This window comes from Pogona vitticeps, chromosome 6 (assembly GCF_051106095.1).
Source record: "Pogona vitticeps strain Pit_001003342236 chromosome 6, PviZW2.1, whole genome shotgun sequence".
NCBI lineage: Eukaryota > Metazoa > Chordata > Lepidosauria > Squamata > Agamidae > Pogona > Pogona vitticeps.
The window spans coordinates 64,638,552-64,657,894 of NC_135788.1; the positions used below are offsets into that span (position 1 = coordinate 64,638,552).

The 19,343-nt window shown below is 46.3% G+C and overlaps 1 protein-coding gene across 1 annotated transcript in view; it reads right to left on the bottom strand.

Annotated features, from left to right (window-relative positions):
- CDK13 (cyclin dependent kinase 13) overlaps positions 1-17,231 on the bottom strand; it is a 78,975-nt gene extending 61,744 nt beyond the window's left edge. Inside the window, exon 1 of the mRNA XM_073003764.2 lies at positions 15,788-17,231. Coding sequence (XP_072859865.2) covers positions 15,788-17,088 — 1,301 coding nt within the window. The 5' untranslated portion in view covers positions 17,089-17,231. The remainder of the gene's footprint in view (positions 1-15,787) is intronic.
- Positions 17,232-19,343: the final 2,112 nt, after the last annotated feature.

Genomic DNA, 19,343 nt, shown 5'->3' on the forward strand with positions numbered 1-19,343 from the left:
CAATTCCCACTCATCTGTCTGTCCTGCTAGGCGGCTTAGCTTGTCTGTGAGCTTGTTCATTCTTGAAACATGGAGGGCCCCCGGGAAAATCTGATGGTGGTAGCACCACTTCCATAGATGTACTGAGAGGAAGAGAAGGGACATGGAGCGTGTCCCTCCCTGCCTGTTGATATAGTACATGGTCATGGTGTTGTCCGTGATCACCTGTACACCACGACCCTGTATCAAAGGGAGGAATGCTCAGAAGGCTTTTTTAACTGCCAGCATCTCCAGATGATTGATGTGTAAGCCTCTGTCTTGATGTGACCAAAGGGCATGTATCCGGTGAGGTCCGCAGTGTGCTCCCCACACTGTGGGGCTCACATCTATCGTCACCTGAACTGTAAGTTGTAAAGGTCAAAATGGTCAGCCGACCAGAAGATGTGGCAGAAACGTCCACCACTGTAACTGTTTCACAAGTTCTGGCATGACAGGAAGACACTTTCTTGGATTGTCCTGAAGGGGATCGAAGAGAGTCAGGAACCACACCTAAAGAGAACGCATCTTCAGGCATGTGTGTGCCACTGCAGATGTTGTGGAGGCCATGAGGCCTAGCAGATGTTGAGCATGCCTCGCTAAGACCTTTGAGTGTGGTCGAAATTTGTGCTGATCTTCTTTATGCAGTCTGGTGGCAGGAATATTCAAGTTCTAACAGAGTCCAGTCTTCCTCCTATACAGTCGACCACCTTCGCACGGTGAAGTAGTGGGAGTAGAATCCATTTGTTATGTCCTGCACTGGAATTTGTTGAATAGCTTGCTTTTGCAAAAGGGTGAAAATCTCTTCTTCCAGAACAGGATTGAAGGATGTAAGCTTGATTTGTCCTAGAGGAGGAAATTCTGAAAATTCCAGACGGTAGCCGAACTGAATAATACTTAAGACCCAAGAGTCTTTTGTGATGTTTGCCCAGTTGTGAAAAAATTGAGTTAGCCAAGTTGGATAACCGGGTTCAAATAGTTCTGTGTGTGAGTCAAAGATAATACTTTGATTTTTTTCAGCTGGTGGTTTGTCAGATTGACGGCGTTGTGTGGACTGTGGCCAAAAGGTGGATGTACAGTGAGTGGTGCCCCGCATAATGGGCGCCCTGTTTAACAAAGACTCCGCATAGTGATTTGTTTTTTGCGATCGCAAAAGCGATCGCATTGCGATCTTTTTAATGGCAAAAAATTGCTTTGCGATGATCCGGAACGGATTATCATCGCTATGTGGGGCACCACTGTATAAGAGGAAGCTTGGGAGGATCTCGCCTGGTTCTGATTCTTGAAGGGACAGTAAGATTGAGAAGCCGGTTGCTGGTAGTGCTGTTGTGGGTATTGCTTATGCCAGTGGTCTCCAACCTTGGGCCTCCAGATGTTCCTGGACTTCAACTCCCAGAAATCTTGGCCAGCAGAGTTGGTGGTGAAGGCTTCTGGGAGTTGTAGTCCAAGAACATCTGGAGGCCCAAGGTTGGGGAGCACTGGCTTACGCCACTGGTATTTATTGTATTTAGGTTGTTGTTGGATTGTATATAATTTAGCAGTCTTTTGTGCAGGTTTTCCAGATTATCGTCAGTCTTCTCATTGAAGAGGCTTTTCACATCAAAAGGTATTTTTTCTATATGTGATTTGACATCTATAATATTTGAGGACCTAAGCCATGCATGTCGTGTTAGGGTGACAGCAGATGTGTTTTTGAAGCTGCATCTGCTGAACGGTGGGAAGCTAACCTTTGGTGTTTAGAGACGGTAAGAGCTTCCGCATAAGTATTCAAAAAGCCTTGTCTGGTGTCAACTGGAGCTGACTGAAGGGCTGGGAGGATTATTGACCAAAGTTGCCTCTGGTAGGCCCAATGGCTGCTTGGTAATTTGCAACGTGGAGTAAAAAGGTGGTTAGGGAGTATATCTTTCTCCCCAACACGTCCAGTTTTCGACCCTCTATATTTGTAGGGGTGACATGGGACTTTCCTGATGATTTAGATGAACTTTTCAATGATTATGGAGTTTGGGACTGGTGTTTGGCGAGAAAATTAGTATCAGCTCTGTGGGTGTGAAACAGTTCTCCATCCTGCAAGCTACAGGTGCAGAAGTAGATGATTGATTCTATGACTCCTTGATAAGTTCCATCAAGGCTGGAATAAATGCCAAGCTTAGTGGAGGGGTCTGTTCTTGTTTAATATCTCCAAATATTAGGTCTTTGGAAGGAGGAGGAGGCTGTTCCGTTTGCATCTTTAAGGTTTTCGGCATTCTAGAGATTATTTGGACATAAGATGAGAAATCCTCTGAGGGTGAAGATGGGTGAGGGTCACCAGCATCTGATTCCAGGGGTTCCCCCCCTACAGGTGTTTCTCCTGAAGCCTCAGAGAAAACTTCATCGTCTTGATCCAAGACGCCGGATGAAAATATCTCCTCCTGATCGGAAGTGGAAGGTAACTTAGATGATTTTTTTGAACCTTGTCTTCTAATGTCGGGTTCCAATACTCGAGGCTCATGGGTTGTACGAGCTCCAGAGTGTGCGACCTTTTGTGCCGATTGCTAAGTTTTGAACTGAGTAGGTGCATCTTTACTCTCGTCCAAGAGGCTCGACCAGTGTCGACGTCAAGGTGTCGCCAATGTCGATGCCTGGGTGGGGGATGGCGATTAAGAGGAAGACGAAGAGGCATAGACATATCTTATCTTCCTCTTCCTGCTGTAACCGTCCATACTCAAAGATGAATCAGTGTCTGAATCGTCGTGTCAGCATCGAGACTTCTAACAATCAATCTCGACATCAATGGGGTTGTTGTATTTCGATTTATGCCGGCATCGAGAGGACCGGGGCAGAACCACTACCTCACGCCGAGAGGTTCAATGCTAATCTGGAGAAAGTTGTTTTGTTTTAGCTGCCCATTTTCAAGGCAGAGAAGCCAGCCTTGACGAAGTCGATGATGATGACAGCACCTGTGATGCCCGCCCAGTAGAAACAGGGCTATTATGGGCAGAAGCTGGGCTAGAAATAACATTTATTAGCTGGCTAGGGGTAGGAGAGCGGTCAATGCCGATAGGAGAAGTCTTGAGCTGTCGCTGAGGAAGAGAAGCAGCGGTTTCCAAAAGGGATTCCCAGCCCCGGGATGAATCCTCCAGGATTGGTGACAGTAGCGACGCTGAGACTGGAGGCATGTGTTTTTGATGGTCCTTGGTTTTACCTTTCTTGTCCTTTAACAATGATTTCTTCTATTTCAGGTCCTTCGATGACGAGCTCGAGGTGGTTCTCAAAGCCGAGGTAGGTGGCTGTTTCGTGGTTGTGGATTTTTTTTTGCAGGCTTGTCGACAGATTTTGACGTCGACAGAGAGGTCAACAGAGGTGGGGAAGCAATTCACACTTCTGACCGTGGAGTAGCCAATGGTGTTGGGGCGCTTTCCATCTCGGATGGTCTCAACGCTGAGAGTATCTTGTGTCCCACAGAAAAAGTTTCAAACGTTGCTGCCGAGCTTTTAGGGCAGTTTTAGGGAACTTTTTACAGTGTTTGCAGGAATGTGGTTGATGGGACTCTCCTAAACAGAACAGGCAGCAGTCGTGACCATCTGAGAATGGTAATTTTCGGGAACACGATACGCACCTACTGAAGGGACTGGAAGGGGACATAAAGTAGAGCGGAAAATGAGGAAGGACGACTCACAATTAAGGTGTAGGTTAAAGTCCGGAACTGAGCCATCTGCGAATAAAATGTCAGAGAGAAGAAGTAGCAGTAGCGGTAGCCAAGAAAATGGCGGGAAAGTGAAACAGTCCGAAAAAGATCAATCCAAATCATAAAGTGAAGAATAGTCAGGCAGTCCATAATCAAGGGCAACAGAGAGCTCAAATAGTCAAAGGGAAATCCGCATCAAAGTCCATAATCCAGCGAAAAATGTTCGAATAAAGAGCCCTAAGATCCAGAGGTCCCGAGCCAAACGGTGGTAAAATGGAACGTAAGGCTGAGGTGGGTGAAGCATGCGCAATAGGGGCAACTCTAAACTTTGTTACTTTTCTACAAAAGCTCTAGAAGATTCCGAGAGGACCAGCACAGGTGCTGTCAAAACCCTATTGTGTGCATTCACAGAGGCCACGACGAAGAAGCAGTCCTCGACATTGAGGTAGTTAGTTTCTTTGTGGTTGACGTGGATGGGTTTTTTTTTGTTGTTTTTGTTTTTGTTTTTGTTTTGCTATTTTATCAGCAGGTTTTGACATCAATAATGGAGGTGGAGAGGCAATCCTCACTTCAGACCGTGGGGTAGCTGAGAGGGTGTTGGTGTCATCTCCATCTCGGAAGGCCTCGACACTGAGAGGGTCTTATCCCACAGAAAAAGTTTTAGACGCTGCTGCCGAGCTTTAAGGGCAGCTTTAGTAAACTGTTTACAATGTCTGCAGGAATGTGGTTGATGGGCCTCTCCCAAACAAAAAAGGCAACGGTTGTGACCATCTGAGAATGGTAGTTTTCATGAACATGACACGCACCTACTGAAGGGTCCTGAGGGGGGACATAAAGTAGAAAGGGAAATATGGAGTAATAGGTGTAATGATATGTGTTTTTGAAGTTATTTGTGTGTTTGTTAGAATGGTTTATGTAGTTATAAGATTGTCTTAATGGCATCCATTTTGAATCAAATGTCTGTGTCTGTAACAGGGATTTCACATGCTGTTTTCAACTGCATAGCTCTTAGCCTTATCTCGTTGCTAGGATGGCTGGAGAGCTGAGATATTTGTAGTCATAACAAGTCCTTGCACCTGCAAGATTCTCATGAGAAACTTAGGCGGGACAAGACACTTTTTGCTTGTTCCTAATTGGTCATCCTGTGGAGGAAGAAGAAGGGGGGTGAGTTGTAAAATGGAGTTTGACTGAGAAAGACAGAGAAGAGCCTTTTTCCCAAAATGGATTATAATTCCTGAAATGAAGCCTTTTTCCTAACATGGATTACAATTGGATTCTACCTTTCCTGATGGACTATGGACTATGGAATCCCTGGATACGTAAGAATGCCTTTTCTTTAAGAGAAGGATGGCTAAGCCTATACTTTATTCTAGCTTAGTATGCATTTCTTGTTTTATTTTTCTTAGCTGGAGTTTGAGGGGTGATGTCTTGGTTGGAAATGTTACTAACTGCCTTATTTTGCAATAAACTGAATTCTGAGTAGAACTATATTTCTTAATAAAAACAGTAATGTTTAAGATCTCATGTTTTGGTCTCTTGAACAGAATAGCCTGGTTAATTGGCCACATATTTTTCTACCACAGAGCCCATGTTACACCTGAGTATCAACTCATGGTTTGGTTCTGTTTCTGTCTTTTCTTAACAAAGGGGATGGACTTGAGGAAAGAGATTTAGTACAGGGCCTGGCTGAGTTTTGGGCTCATCTTAGCCGCATAGGGACTGACTGATCTCTGGAATCTCTCTATCCTCAGCTCATCTGATCTCCCTGGAGACGGGTGTAGCTTACAATAGGACTCACGATTAAGAGGGTGGTGAAAGTCCAGAATTGTCAAGTCCTTTGAGGAAATGTCATATAGATAGTATGAAGAAGCAGTAAGCCAGATAAAGGCGGGAAAATGAAATGTTCCGGTAAATCAATCCAAATCGTGTACTGAATATTAGTCAAGCAGTCCGTATTCGAGGGGCAACAGAGAAATCAAGTAGTTTAAAGGAGTCCGTGTCAAAAACCACACGATTCAGTAAATTTATTCGAAAAAGAGAGCTCTAAGACCGAGAAGTTCCAAGCACTGAAGGCTGAGGCGGGTGGAGCATGCACGATACGGGCAACTCTAAGCTTTGTTACTTTTCTACAAAAGCTCTAGAAAATTCTGAGAAAACCAGCACAGGCGCTGTCAAAAACCTATTGTGTGCATTCACAGAGGCCACGAAGAAGAACCTAGTGGGAGAAGTTTGAATTCATTCATGTATCTTGTCCAAGTGTAACAAGGGCAGCTGCACCTTTCCAAAAAAGGTTTTCTATGGCAAGTTTCAGACACAGTTCAGTGATGTAAGTCTTTGTGAAGTCAGAAGTTGGGAGTTCAGTTCGCGACTGTGCCTCCTTGTCAAAGATTGGACCTGATGATTCATAGGCTCCCTTCCAGCTCTGCAGTTTTTAGGTTGTTGTTGTTATTATTATTATTATTATTATTATTATTATTATTATTATTATTATTATTATTATTATTATTATTATTATTATTATTATTATTATTATTATTATAAAGTAAGTGTATTTTTTTGGCTTTTATACTGCCCATCTAGATGAATCTACCCTGGGCGGTTTACAGTCCAAAAAAGCAATAAAATTAAAAACATCAATTAAAAAAAAACCCAACCAAACATAATCCAAAGTGGAAAAACCAGGGGAAGAAATTAAGTAATGTCAGGAGGGAAGGTCTGCCTGAAGAGCCAGGTCTTCAGTTCATTCTTAAAAACTCCCAGCAAGGGAGCCAGGCAGATCTCAGGGAGGGGGGGACTTATTTATTTATTTATTTATTTATTTATTTGTTTGTTTGTTTGTTTGTTTGTTTAATATACCGCCCATTTAGAAGTCCACTCTAGGCAGCTAACAACAATATTAAAATGAAATGAACCAATAATATTAATACACTAGAGGATGGCAAAATAAGGTATTGACAGGAGGGAAGGCCTGCCAGGTCTTGGGTTGGTTCTTAAAAATGCCCAGTGAGGGAGACACAAATTTCTGGGGAGGGGGGGGGAATTGTTCCAGATCCAAGGGGCCACTGCCGAGAAGGCCCGCTTTCTTGTTCTTTCTCTTTGGGCTTCCCTCGATTTAGACCCCTCAGCTGCCCCTCCTGGCGAGAGTGAGTGATACAGGTAGATCTAGGTGGGAGAAGGCATTCCGGCAGATATTGAGGTCCTAAATCGTTTAGGGCATTATATGTCATCATTCATACTTTGATATCAATGCGGAAGTGAAAAAGTAGCCAATGCAAGGCAGCCAGAGTGGGGGAGATATGTTGATGTTTTCTCACTCCAGTAAGAAGTCTGGGGTGAGAAGTCTATGCACTATTTGAAGCTTCTGCATCAATCTCAAAGGTAGCCCCATGTACAGCGCATTACAGTAGCCTAATCTTGAGATTACAAGCGCATGGACCAGAGTGGTGAGGGCCCCAACATCAAGATAGTGACACAGCTGGGCGATCCGCCAAATATGGAAGTAGGCGGTGCAGACTACTAACGCTACCTGGGTTTCCATGGTAAGTGCCGGATCAAGATGTACCCTCAAGCTGCGAACCTCAGTCTTTGTGGTGAGAGTCACCCCTCCCTGCAGAAAAGTGAGGGAGTTTCCCAAACTACCAATGTCTGGGCCACCCAACCTCAGGACCTCTGTCTTGTTCGGGTTCAGCCTCAGACCATTCGCCTGCATCCATCCCAGTACAGCACCCAGATAGCACTGAAGGGAACAAACGGCATCCAGTGTTGCAGGAAAAAAGGAGATGTAGAGCTGACAAAGCCCCACACCCCCTGATGACCTGACCCAGCAGCCTCATGTAGATATTAAACAGCATTGGGGAGATAATCGAGCCCTACAGAACCCCACAATTGAGGTTTCAAGCTGTACTCTCTGGGGACAGTCCTTCAAGAAGGATTGGAGCCAGCAACGCCGGACCACCGATTCCCAGCTCGGAGAGACTCTCCAGGAGGATACCGTGGTCGACGGTATCGAAGGCGGATGAGATGCTCCAAAGGCAAGGGGCCACTGCCAAGAAGTCCCGGTTTCTAGTTTTTTCCTTCTGGACCTCTCTCTGAGTTAAGCCCCTCAGCTGCCCAGCCTGGCTAGAATTTGTTCTGACCATTTGTTCTGACCAGCTTGTAATCAATTGCAAATGTTGGTAGCTTCAATGACATTGTCCAACCATCTCATCCTCTGTCCTCCCCTTTTCCTCTTGCCCTCACACTTTCCTAACATCAGGGTCTTTTCCAGGGAGTCTTCTCATGAGATGGCCAAAGCACTGGAGCCTCAGCTTCAGGATCTGTCCTTCCAGCAAGCACTCAGGATTTATTTCCTTCAGAATGGATAGGTTTGTTCTCCTTGCAGTCCAGGGCACTCTCAAAAGTCTCCTCCAGCACCACAGTTCAAAAGCATCAATTCTTCAGTGGCCATCCTTCTTTATGGTCCAGCTCTCACTTCCATACATCACTACAGGAAAAACCATAGCTTTGACTATGCAGACCGTTTTTGGCAAGGTGATGTCTCTGCTTTTTAAGGTGCTGTCTAGGTTTGTCATTGCTTTCCCCCCAAGAAACAGGCGTCTTTTAATTTCATGGCTGTTGTCCCCATCTGCAGTGATCATGGAGCCCAAGAAAGGAAAATCTGTCACTGCCTCCATATCTTCCCCTTCTATTTGCCGGGACGTGATGGGACCAGTGTCTTTTTGACGAAGGGTCCAGGACTCACTGAATTACAGGAGTGTGCTCAGGACACAGGCTCTATAGACCTGGATCTTAGCATATGTCGTCAGCTTCTTATTAAGCCATACTCTCTTTGTGAGTCTAGAGCAGTGGTTCTTAACCTTTGTTACTCAGGTGTTTTTGAACTGCAACTCCCAGAAACCTCAGCCAGCAGAGCTGATGGTGAAGGCTTCTGGGAGTTGCAGTCCAAAAACATCTGAGTAACAAAGGTTAAGAACCAGTGGTCTAGAGAACATGGTAGCTGCTTTGCCAATGCATTTATCCAGCTCCAAATCTAGGGACAGAGTGTCAGAGATTGTTGAGCCAAGGTACACGAAATCATGAACAACCTCCAATTCTTGTGTAGAGATGGTAATAGAGGGAGGTGAGTCCATGCCCTGGCCCATGACTTGTGTTTTCTTCAGGCTGATTGTTAATCCAGAATCTTGGTAGGCTTTACTAAATGGATCCATAAGTTGTTGGAGGTCTTCAGCAGAATGGGCAACAACAGCTGCATCATCAGTGAAGAGGAAGTCCCGCATGCATCTCTGCTGGACTTTGGTCTTCACTCTCAATCTAGAGAGATTAAAGAGTTTTCCATCTGATCTAGTCCAGAGACAGACACCTTCTGTCACAGTTCCAAAGGCATGCTTCAGCATGACAGCAAAAAAAGTTCCCAAACAGGGTCAGCGCCAGGACACGGCCCTGTTTCACTCCACTTCAGATGTCAAAGGGGCAGCCAGTTGTAAGTGAAGAATATTGATATTTGCATCTAAATGCCTCCTAAATCTCTAATCATCTCACACATCACATTCCATTTAAAGAACAGTAGCTATGGTATCATTAAAAAATACTAATATTTAGCCCCCACCTGCACACAAAAATATAACACCACCAGCTGATGAGAACTACACTTGCTTGGCCAACACAGCCTTTTGAGATCGAAGAGTGAATTCAATTGCAGCGGCAAGTAGAACTTTCAAAACTTTTTTTGTAGGGACTGGACTTCTCATTTCTAAACAAAACTGGTCATATTTATAAATATATATCTCCTACCTACTTGGGTACTGGACTGCGCCCTAAACCACCCAAATTATGAAACTAGCACACACTCAAGGTCTTAACTTGTCTAGTACTTCTCACACATCTGCAGAGATATTGCAATTTAAGATTGCTATCTGCTGCAGAGATATTTATTTCCATAAGTGGGAAATTGCAAAAGAAAATAGGAATAGCTATCATTGCTGTTAGGAAGAAGGAGGGAGGGAGCTGCTATAGAACTATATAACAGATTAGGGCAAAAGGCTCTTGATCACCCCCAAACTGTCCTCCAACTCAAACAGCTTTGATAATTCTGGTATGTTGGGGGGGGGCAGGCTGTTGACCAGGAAAACAGACATCATGAGATTGAGCATCAAGGAGCACTGGAGCTTCATGTGGCTCAATCAGGTGCCATTTCCTATGGTTTGCTGGGTTTGAATGTGTTTATTTGAAAGTGGGGAACGAGGACAGAATAGGGATAGTGTTGATGTATCACTGTGAGACTGAGGGTGAGAGGGATACCCCACTTGCTAGAGAGCCGTCCCTCCTCAACAGCAGAGATGGAGAGATGGACCCCAAACCCATACCCGAACCTTCGCTGGAGCCTCTGCGGGGGACAGTGATAGAGGAGCTGAGGGAAGATGTATAGAAAGTGATGACAGTGGAAGTTCAGGGAGAAAAGGAGAGAAAGGAGAGGGTGGAGTCTGAAGCAGGAGCGGGGGAAGTGGAAAGGAGGGAAGGACAGTTACTGCCTGGATGGGAATGGGGGTGGAGGCAGGATCTGTGGACTGGATTATGGGAGAGATTGGGAGTGCCAAAAGAGGAGGCAGATTACAGGAGGAGAGTAGAGATTCCTTCTAAACCTCTTATTGGGGTGAAACAGAAGTGAGGGAGTGGAGAAGGAGACTAAGGGAGGAAAAGGAACAAGTAGAGAGAGACAGGAGAGAAAGATGAGAATGAAGAGAAATGAAGAGAAGGAACTACAGGTAAGACCCTGGGAGAATTGAGACCCCGATGGACGGATCTTGTGGGATGACGATCTGGATGAGAAGACCATGCCCCTGCTGGAAGGCGCGACACGGCAGACAGTGAAGGACTGGGTCTCCAATGATCTCCAGGACCCTGGGACTATAGTTACAGAAACCCATTCTTGTTCGACAAATGGAAGCCCCTTCCGATCCAGTTGGCAGAAGGAGAAAAGACTCATAATCATATTCCAGATACTTGTTTATTGTTTAATCCTCCAATAAATCCCACACCTGTTTTGAAACAACATGGATCTGCTGATTTCTTTAAAATGAATTTGGAGCCTAAAGTCAAACCCTCACAATCACCCAAACCTTTTGTTTCTGAGCTATTCAAACTGTTTTCAAGGGTGGTACTGAAGTTCACTTGGCTTGCTGTGTTGAGGAATTGCAACATCTATGCCAAGACCGCCCTGTCACAAGTAGTTCAGAACTTCATGCCCTCCAAGACGACCACAAGTCTGTCCCAAAAAATGCATCTAGCCCCACTGGAGGCTAGAACAATGATGGCAGAAAACACAAGAGTTGTTCTAATCACTGGGTAGAGCCCAGTAGAAAGCCTATTCCACGGCAATAGCAAATAAGTCACTCTTGCATACCATAATTTACCATCACAAGCAACTGAAAACCTTCAGCACCATAACCAATTACTACTACCAACTCAGCTAAACATATGCAGTAAACACGAAATACCAGTAAAAACCTATACCCTTTCCTATCAAAGTTCCTATTAAAGTTGAAGAATATTCAACTTTGATAGGAAGTAGCAAGAATCTATAAGCATCACTAAAATCAATTACTATTAAGAAGAAGAGTAAGCAACATACCCTTTAATTTCAGCCCCGCTGGGCGGGACTCTGCCTCTCTCGGGTGCGCACACGACTCCACCCCATATGCACTGGGTTCCATCGTGACCAGAATCTCACACAATTGCTACATGGAGAGCTGCGCAGAGGGAAGCAGAGTCGTACAGTACATGCGCACCCAGCTTACCAGTAAGGTTTATTTTTATGCTAATGTTAATAAGCAAAGTAAATCACACTAGAGTTAGGCCCACTGAATTAATGGGAATTTTGTAAGTCAGCTCCTCTATAAGTTCTAGAGATTCAAATGGGCCTCCTGCTTAAAATGCTAAAATAAGTCAGAGGAAGCTCATTTGAATTCATGGAATCTACAGAGATCACCCAACTCCACTGATTCAATAGGCCTACTCTAAAGTTATTTACTATGCTAAACAACAGGATTTTTGTGTGTTTATTTTCCTTTGGCATCTCAAACAAATATTAAAACAACCAAATTAGCTTTCAATATGCAGTTTCATATTTAAGTATTTTAATACATTTACTATGTATTTTTACCAGCTCAAGCTCCAAAACATGTCTATCAAATTAATAAGCAAAATAGCGATAAACTTTAACCAGCACTGAAGTTAAAGCATAATTCTTTTCAGATCACAACAAAAATCTTACTAAAAACAATTACACTTTTGTAGTAAATTATTTAGGAGTCAGCAGAAGTAGTGACCATCACAATGGAGGGGATGGTATATCAACATATACCAGTAATCATTCATAGAGTATTAAATCAATTGGATTTGAATGGCTGAACAACATCCCATTGATTTAAATGGATCTGCTTTTTAGTATTGCTAACTCTCGATGCAGTTCAGGACTGCAGCAAAAAATGCTGGAATAGCTCTGCAAAGCACTTCTCTGTTCAATGATTCTGACTTTATATTCTTGCTTCGTAACTGATAAATGCCTCTTGCAAGATCCTGAATATACACTCACACTTCACAAAATGGAACACACAATCATACTACGAAAACCGTATTAAAATAAAAACAATAATGCAAGACTGAATTTAGTAATCTCCTCACAGAATTCATTTAAGCTATTCTTCCAAAAGAAGGAACAATCTACCAGTACAGAGGATAGGCCAGTGGAGGAACATGTGTACACTACTTTTAACTACCAGCTCCTCCTCCTTTCCTCTCTCAGAGGGAAGTAGGGGCAAGACTTAAAGGGGTAAGGAGCAATTTAGCAACAGCAACAGAAAAGGTGAAAGTTGCCAGTCACAGCTACCTACTAACAAATCCTATCTATTTAATAATTTTACAGTGTGCATTATGTCACAAGTAACCACATGATTGAAACTAAAATGTTACATTTTGTTAGTCTTGCCACAGTCCTGGCACAAGCATTATAAAGACCTTACTGCAGGGGTCACAAACATACAGCCCGGGGGCCATCTGCAGCCCGCCAGATGATAGTTTGTGGCCCCCGCCTTGCCTGCCCCCTGAAGCAACCACACGTCCTCTGCTGTCAAGAGTAAAACAAAAAAAGCCTCGCTTCACTCGCGGGCTCTCTCCCAAGAAAGCACCAGCTGGCAGGCTGTAGTTTCGGATGGAGGGTGCAAGAGGCATTGTCTTTGGGGGAAAGCCGGCAAGCAAAGCGCGCAGCCGGCCCTTTTCCCTGCTGCCGCCGAACGATGCCTGAGAGTAGAGCTCACTCCCAGACCGTCCTTGAAGAATGCCTCCAAGCTGCCAACAGCAGCTGCTGCTGCCACCGCCTCTTCCAGGGAAGCGGCTCTCTGACTCTCTCTCTCAGCACCCCCAGCACCAGCCCGGCCAGTGGCCGCCTCAGTGCCCGGCAGTGCTTCCTCCTCCTCCTCCTCGTCCTGCTTCAGCCGCCTCGGCTCTGGAGGATGCCTGGGCTCGCTTTGCAAAGTTTGCTCCTCTATCGTGTTGGGGGTAGCTGCTGCTGCTGAGTGTGCCTTTTTTGAGGGAAGGCCCTCAGAGGAAGGTTGCTGGACCTGTGTGTGTGTTTGTGTGTGTGTGCACGCGCGCGCGTGTGTGCATGTGTGTGTGCACGCACATGCGTGCGGGTGCCAATGGGGGCTTTTCTCCTTTGGCAAGGTGTTTCTGTGAGGGTTTTTTTAAAAAAATTAAGTCGTGCCCTCCCCTCCCCTGGCTAGGCGGTAACTGGCGCTCCCTCCCTTCTCCGCTTCTTCGTGCTGCTGCTGGTGGTTCTAGTGAAGAAGGAGCAGGAGGGGGTTGTGGCCGGCAATGAGAACTTGCACGCCCCTCCTTCTCCTCCTCGGAGCCCCAGACGGGCTAAGGAAACTCCTGGGCGGCTTCCTTAGGCTCTTGTTCTGCTTGGCGGAAAATCTGATGTGGCCCAGGGTCACCCAGACTCTGCCTCCAGCGGCCCCCAGGTAAATTGAGTTTGAGACCCCTGCCTTACTGTATACAAAAATGAGTTTCCTCATCCATTAGTAATGCAGATGAAGTTACTCTCTCATTTCGTAGACTATAAAACTGGTAACGAAAGGATAAAAAGGATGCATGTTGTGCAAAAATAAAACATAACCATGGTATCTGATAAACCAAGGTACTACTTTCCTTATAAAATTAGAGGAATGGCCAAAACACAACTGAACATTTTTTTTCTTGCTGACCATAACTAAATATAAAGAGCATGTTACAAATATACAGCAAAGCTAATCAAATGAAAGAAAGAAGAGATACACAAAATACAATAATCAAAACAGTGATCAGTATAAGAAGAGCTTAATCTTCTGAAATGCAGCACAATGGACAGCTGGCCTGAAGGGTTATTAGCCAGTGCACAAACAGTATGAGCACTTTAAAATATGTGGGAAATGTGATCAAATGTGCAGGGTCAGAATGTTTTAAAAAAATAAATAAATCAATGGGGAAAAATGATCCCATTATAATGAAAAAACAAAGCACTATTGGCATTCATTGCAAGGGGCTGGAAAAGCTAAAGACAGCGTAGAAGACAGTCTGTAGCTTCTGCATTTCACCCCACCCCGGTATTCTTGGTGCCTGATAAAAACTGCTGCCTGAAGTCAGTGGCAGAAAACTGTGCTTATTATCTTAAACAAATGACCTATTTATTGCTATATGCCTGAGCTGGTGGAGGTGAGACTGTATGTTACCAGTCAATATTGTCTGCACTGGTTTTACTGGTTCAGTGTCCACTGACACTATGCCACCTGTAACTGTTTCTGTCCCATTTTTCAACTGTTCTAAATTCTGTTTATTCGCAATTTGGTCACAGTCTTCTGAAGTGTGTTACACGAATAAATAGATGTTGATGGAAGCTGCAGCTAAATACCCACTTACCTGGAAGTAAAACCCTACAAAACTAAATTGGAATTACATCTGATTAGTTATGTATAAGAGGGTACAATAAGTCTGCAAACACAACACAGACATGCACTAAGACCAGATGTTTTAAAAAATATACATCACACATATACAACTGTCATGAACCTATTTACGTGAAGGAGCCAACGATCAGGAAGTACTTTTCAAGTAGCCAAAGAGCCACCATGTCCTAATTTCAACTGTTATAAAATGGTGTTTCAAAACCAAAACATCACATACAAAGATTTTCAGGCAGGGAAGCAACACTAAGGCTACTTCAAAAACACCTTAAAAGAATAAAGATCAATGAAATGTATGCAGAGTCTGGGTGGCTAATTCCACAATTATCTGTGTATTTACTTGGAAAAAAAGTCATATCCAATTAACCATGGCTTGCTTCCAAATAATAATACACAGGAGTGGGATCATACATTTATTCTAAGAAAGCCATACTACCATACCTATATACCAAAGGTGATCAAAAGGAAAGCATTCTTGTCGTATGCCTGCACCATACACATTCATACTCTAAATCAAAAAGGAACATGGTTATATCAAAAGAGCAATCAGATACGCCTAGAAGACACAGTTCCTAAAGTAATATTCTCTGTTTCTATGAAGTGCTGGTCAAGTAATTAACTGTCAATATTTCATAATCAACTTATTCATATCTCACTTCTATGAGTTATTTTTTCCTTGTATGTACATTCCAGCTTGTAGTAATTGACAATTTTAATACACAAGTTGGATCAATTAAAAATGTTCAAGATGTTAAATGAAGTACAACTTCTTCATATCATCTATTAAAACACAACAGCAGTGTTCCTACAAAATTTGATGTACAGTATTTTGTTAACCTGCAATTATTACTGAAATACAATTGATATTTAAAAATAATAAATCAAATCCGCTAACCACCGTAGTGGATTCACATTAAACCCTTACCGGACAATTTATTCTTACCAGATTTAAATAGTTTGTATTTTTCCAAAATGTCTCCGTTCTTCTAAGGATTTCACAATATATTCATGATCTCATTTACACTGGTCCAACTCCGAATTTAAGAATTTTATTAGAATTCAAGCTCTCAAAGACAAGATAAGTACTGTATGATCTCCCAATACCCAGAAATACCTGATGGCAGGACTGTAGGGGCTGCGAGAACGATGCCAGCTGCTGTATGGGCTCGGTGAAACATCCCCACCACGCTCGAAGGAACTGTGTCGGCTGTAGTTGGGTGACCGACGGCGGTAAGGACTAAGCGAAGACCGTGGACTAAGCGACTTACGATTCCGCTGGCTCTGAGAGACCCTATGGCTTGGCGGGCTATCATCCCGGGAAGGACTGGGGGACGATCTTTGCCGCCTGTAAGCCCGGGGCTCGGCCTTGTCCTCCCGGTAGGCCTTGGGCGGTTCCTTATACGCAGAGGGCGGCTCTTTGCCCGCTTTCGTCCGGCTTCGGTGGCCTTTATTTTCCCGATCCTTCCTGCTGCTGCTGCTGCTGGGCGAAGCAGCTGCACCCTTCCTGCGGCCGTCGCTGCCGCCGCCGCTGCTGCTCCGAGGACCCTCTCGGTCCTGGCCGCCGCTGTGGTTGTGGCGGCTACGGGACTTGGAGGAAGAAGAGGAAGCCTCGGCTCCCCTCCTGGCAACCGCGGCCGCCCCTTCCTGCTGCGGCGGCACTTTGTCCTTGTCCTCCCCCCGCCTACGGTGTTCCCGGTGTCGCTCCCGCGAGCGTCGGCCGCTGCTGCTGCGGTGCTCTCTGCGGGCCCGCCGGCTGCTCCGATCCGCCTCGGTGCGGCTCGGGCGCGGTTGGCTCCCGCCGCCGCCGCCGCCGCCGCCGCCGCCCCCGGAGGAGGCCGGGCTCCCCCCACCGCTCCCCGCCCCGGCCGTCCCGCCGCCCAGTGGCCCCTCCGACGGGAAGCTCACGTCGTCGTACTCCTCGGTGGCCGCCTCCACCAGCGGCCCTAGGCCCGCCCCACTCCCGCGCCGCTCCGAGCCCGCGAGGCCCACCCCGGAGCCGCCGCCCCCTCCGCCAGCACCCCCTAACCTGCCGCGCCGGCGCTTGTGCCGGGACCCCGAGCGCCGCTTGCCCCGCGGCCTCTTCCGCTCTCCCCCTTCCCCGCAGCAGGAGGAGGCGGCGCCGCCGGTGGCCGCCAGGAACAGCAAGGACTGCGGCGGCAGCGGCGGCTGCAGGAGCGAGGGCTGCAGCAGCGGGAACAGCAGCGAAGGCGCCGGCGGGCCGGCCACTGGCGAAGGAGGCAACGGGGGCGGCGGCGGCTGCGGAGTCGAAGCGTAGTGCTTCCGCCGCCGGTGATGCAACCGCTTCTTCTCAGCCACCGGCGACTCGGAACTGCCGCCTCCGCCCCCGCCGCCGCCCGCCCAGCCCCGGACACCGCTTCCGCCTCCGGACGTCGCCGCCTCCGAGGTACTCGGCATCGGGATCGCTCCGGCAAACAAGAATCCGTCAAGGCGCCCACAAGGAAGAGGAGAAAGAAACAGCAGCCATCGGGGGGGAGGCCCCCTCGCCCGGTTCGGCTCCGCAGGACAAATTCCCCACCGACGCGCTCCTCACATGAAGAAGGGAAAGGTCTCGGCTTGCTGGGCCAGGCGCCCGAGTCCCGCGCTCGTTCCCACAGCCTCCTAAACACAGCGCCGGCAGCCGCCTCTTCGCCTGACACAAACTCGCCCCATTCCTGGCTGGGCCCCCGAGTGCGGCCTGTGCGCCTCTCCTCTCGGTGCTCCGGCAGCGAACCTCTCCTTCACTTGTTCGGCTACGCCTCTTCGGCCCACGACTCCTCGGCTTGCTCGGTGCCCGAAATGGAAGGCGGAAGAGGACGAGAGCGAGGGGGAAAAAACGAACGACCGCCAAGCGGGCTCCGTCGTCCGCCCTGTATGCTTCTCCTCAACACATAGAAAGAGACAGAAGGGAGACGGCCGGCGCAGCTGGCCCAACTGCGCCTGCGCGCCCCCGCTGAAGTACGAACAGATGAGCCTATCTCCAACCTGGAGAGTCCGGGTTGTCCCTTCTCTAAACGAAGCTAGCCAAAAGCTCGCGAGATTTTGTTACGTACTCTTTCTCCTCCCTCTTCTTAATACCGGAACATTCGGTAGGCCATTTCCGAATGTATCTGGCTGCTTGACCTCGTAGGTACCAGTCGTCATGGTTTTGTCTTAACTCTTCCGGTTCATTATGGCTGCTGGTAGAACGTTCGTCGGGGGAGGCGAGGGGGGGGGAGAAACGGCCATATCACGTAGAAGCCGACGAACATTCAAATAGAATACTCTGGATGAGGTCATGAAACAACTTCGCCGTTACAGTGAAAATAAAACTGAGTCGGGATCCTCGTTTGCTGGAAGTCTGGTTCCGCGCCTCATTTTTGCCCGTCCAGGCATTTGTGCTTTGAACGCTGCGTGAAGAGCTGAAATTCAACGGGAGAAGATTCACTTATGGAAGAGGTTTCACGTCTTGAACTTCTAGGCTATTTGGAGTTTAAAGGATACCGAAGGATCCCATTGTCCCTTTTTCGCTTAAGGGCTTTGAAAGACCCGTGGCCACAGTGCGCCCAGAAGCTGAAAGCTACTTAGAATTAAACACAAAACTCGCCCTTCGCAGGAATGCTGCAGTGGGAAAGTGCTCCACCTGTTGAATTTCCACCTTTCACATAGCCTTGAAACTATAAATGTAAAGATAGCGAATAATTTGCAGTTGAAAACCAATACTTTATCAAAATATGTTCCAATAAACTCTCAGTGAACTCTTGCAGGCTTCTATAAAACCTGCATGTTGGCCTTCAGAAGTATTCTTTCATTTTCTGGCTAAGAATGCACATCTTTTAGCTGACCTTTCTAATGCTCAAAAATTATTTTTCCATCCCTCAAAATACTTGTAGCAAATGAGAGCTTTCACATCTTGACCCACTGGGCAAGTTTACAAGCTTATCTGTAACACACGATATATTTATTGTATGATCCATATTTTTCAGATTTTTGATATTTTGGTGTCAAAAGGATGTTTCTCATATACTGCCAAGTTAAATATACAAGAATTTAATGTTGTTCATCAACAGGAAACATTGTTATTGTATAAAGTAGCTATTACTCAAAAAATTACTTTAAAATAGTACCCATTCTTCACAGGGTGATTTGAGAGCCTTGACCCTGAAGGAGACTAGGAGGGAAAGAACAAAAAAACAGGGCTTCTTAGCAGTCAACCCCTGCCTGTGGAACAACCTAGCCATTGAGATCCGCCTGGCACCCTCGCTGGATGGGTTCAAAAGAGCATTGAAGACTTGGCTCTTCAGCCAGGCTTTCCCTGACCATTAAGATCTCAGTCCCCTTTTACCATCCTTTTCATCACCCTTTTACCACCTTCATTGCCATCTGTTTTAATTTACTGTATCTTGTTGCCATGTATTACAGTGGTGCCTCGCAAGACGAGCGCCCTGTTTAACGACGAAATCACATTACAACGAAGTTTTTGCGATCGCAAAAGCGATCGCAAAATGATGTTTCCTATGGGGGAATTTCGCTTTGCGATGATCAGTTCCCTGCTTCGGGAACCGATTCTTCACGAAACAACGATTTTCCTACAGCTGATCGGCAGTTTCAAAATGGCTGCCGGGTAAAAAAAGGCTGCCCGCTGTTTTCTGGGACGGATTCCTCGCTGCACTGGCAGCGAAAATGGCCGCGCT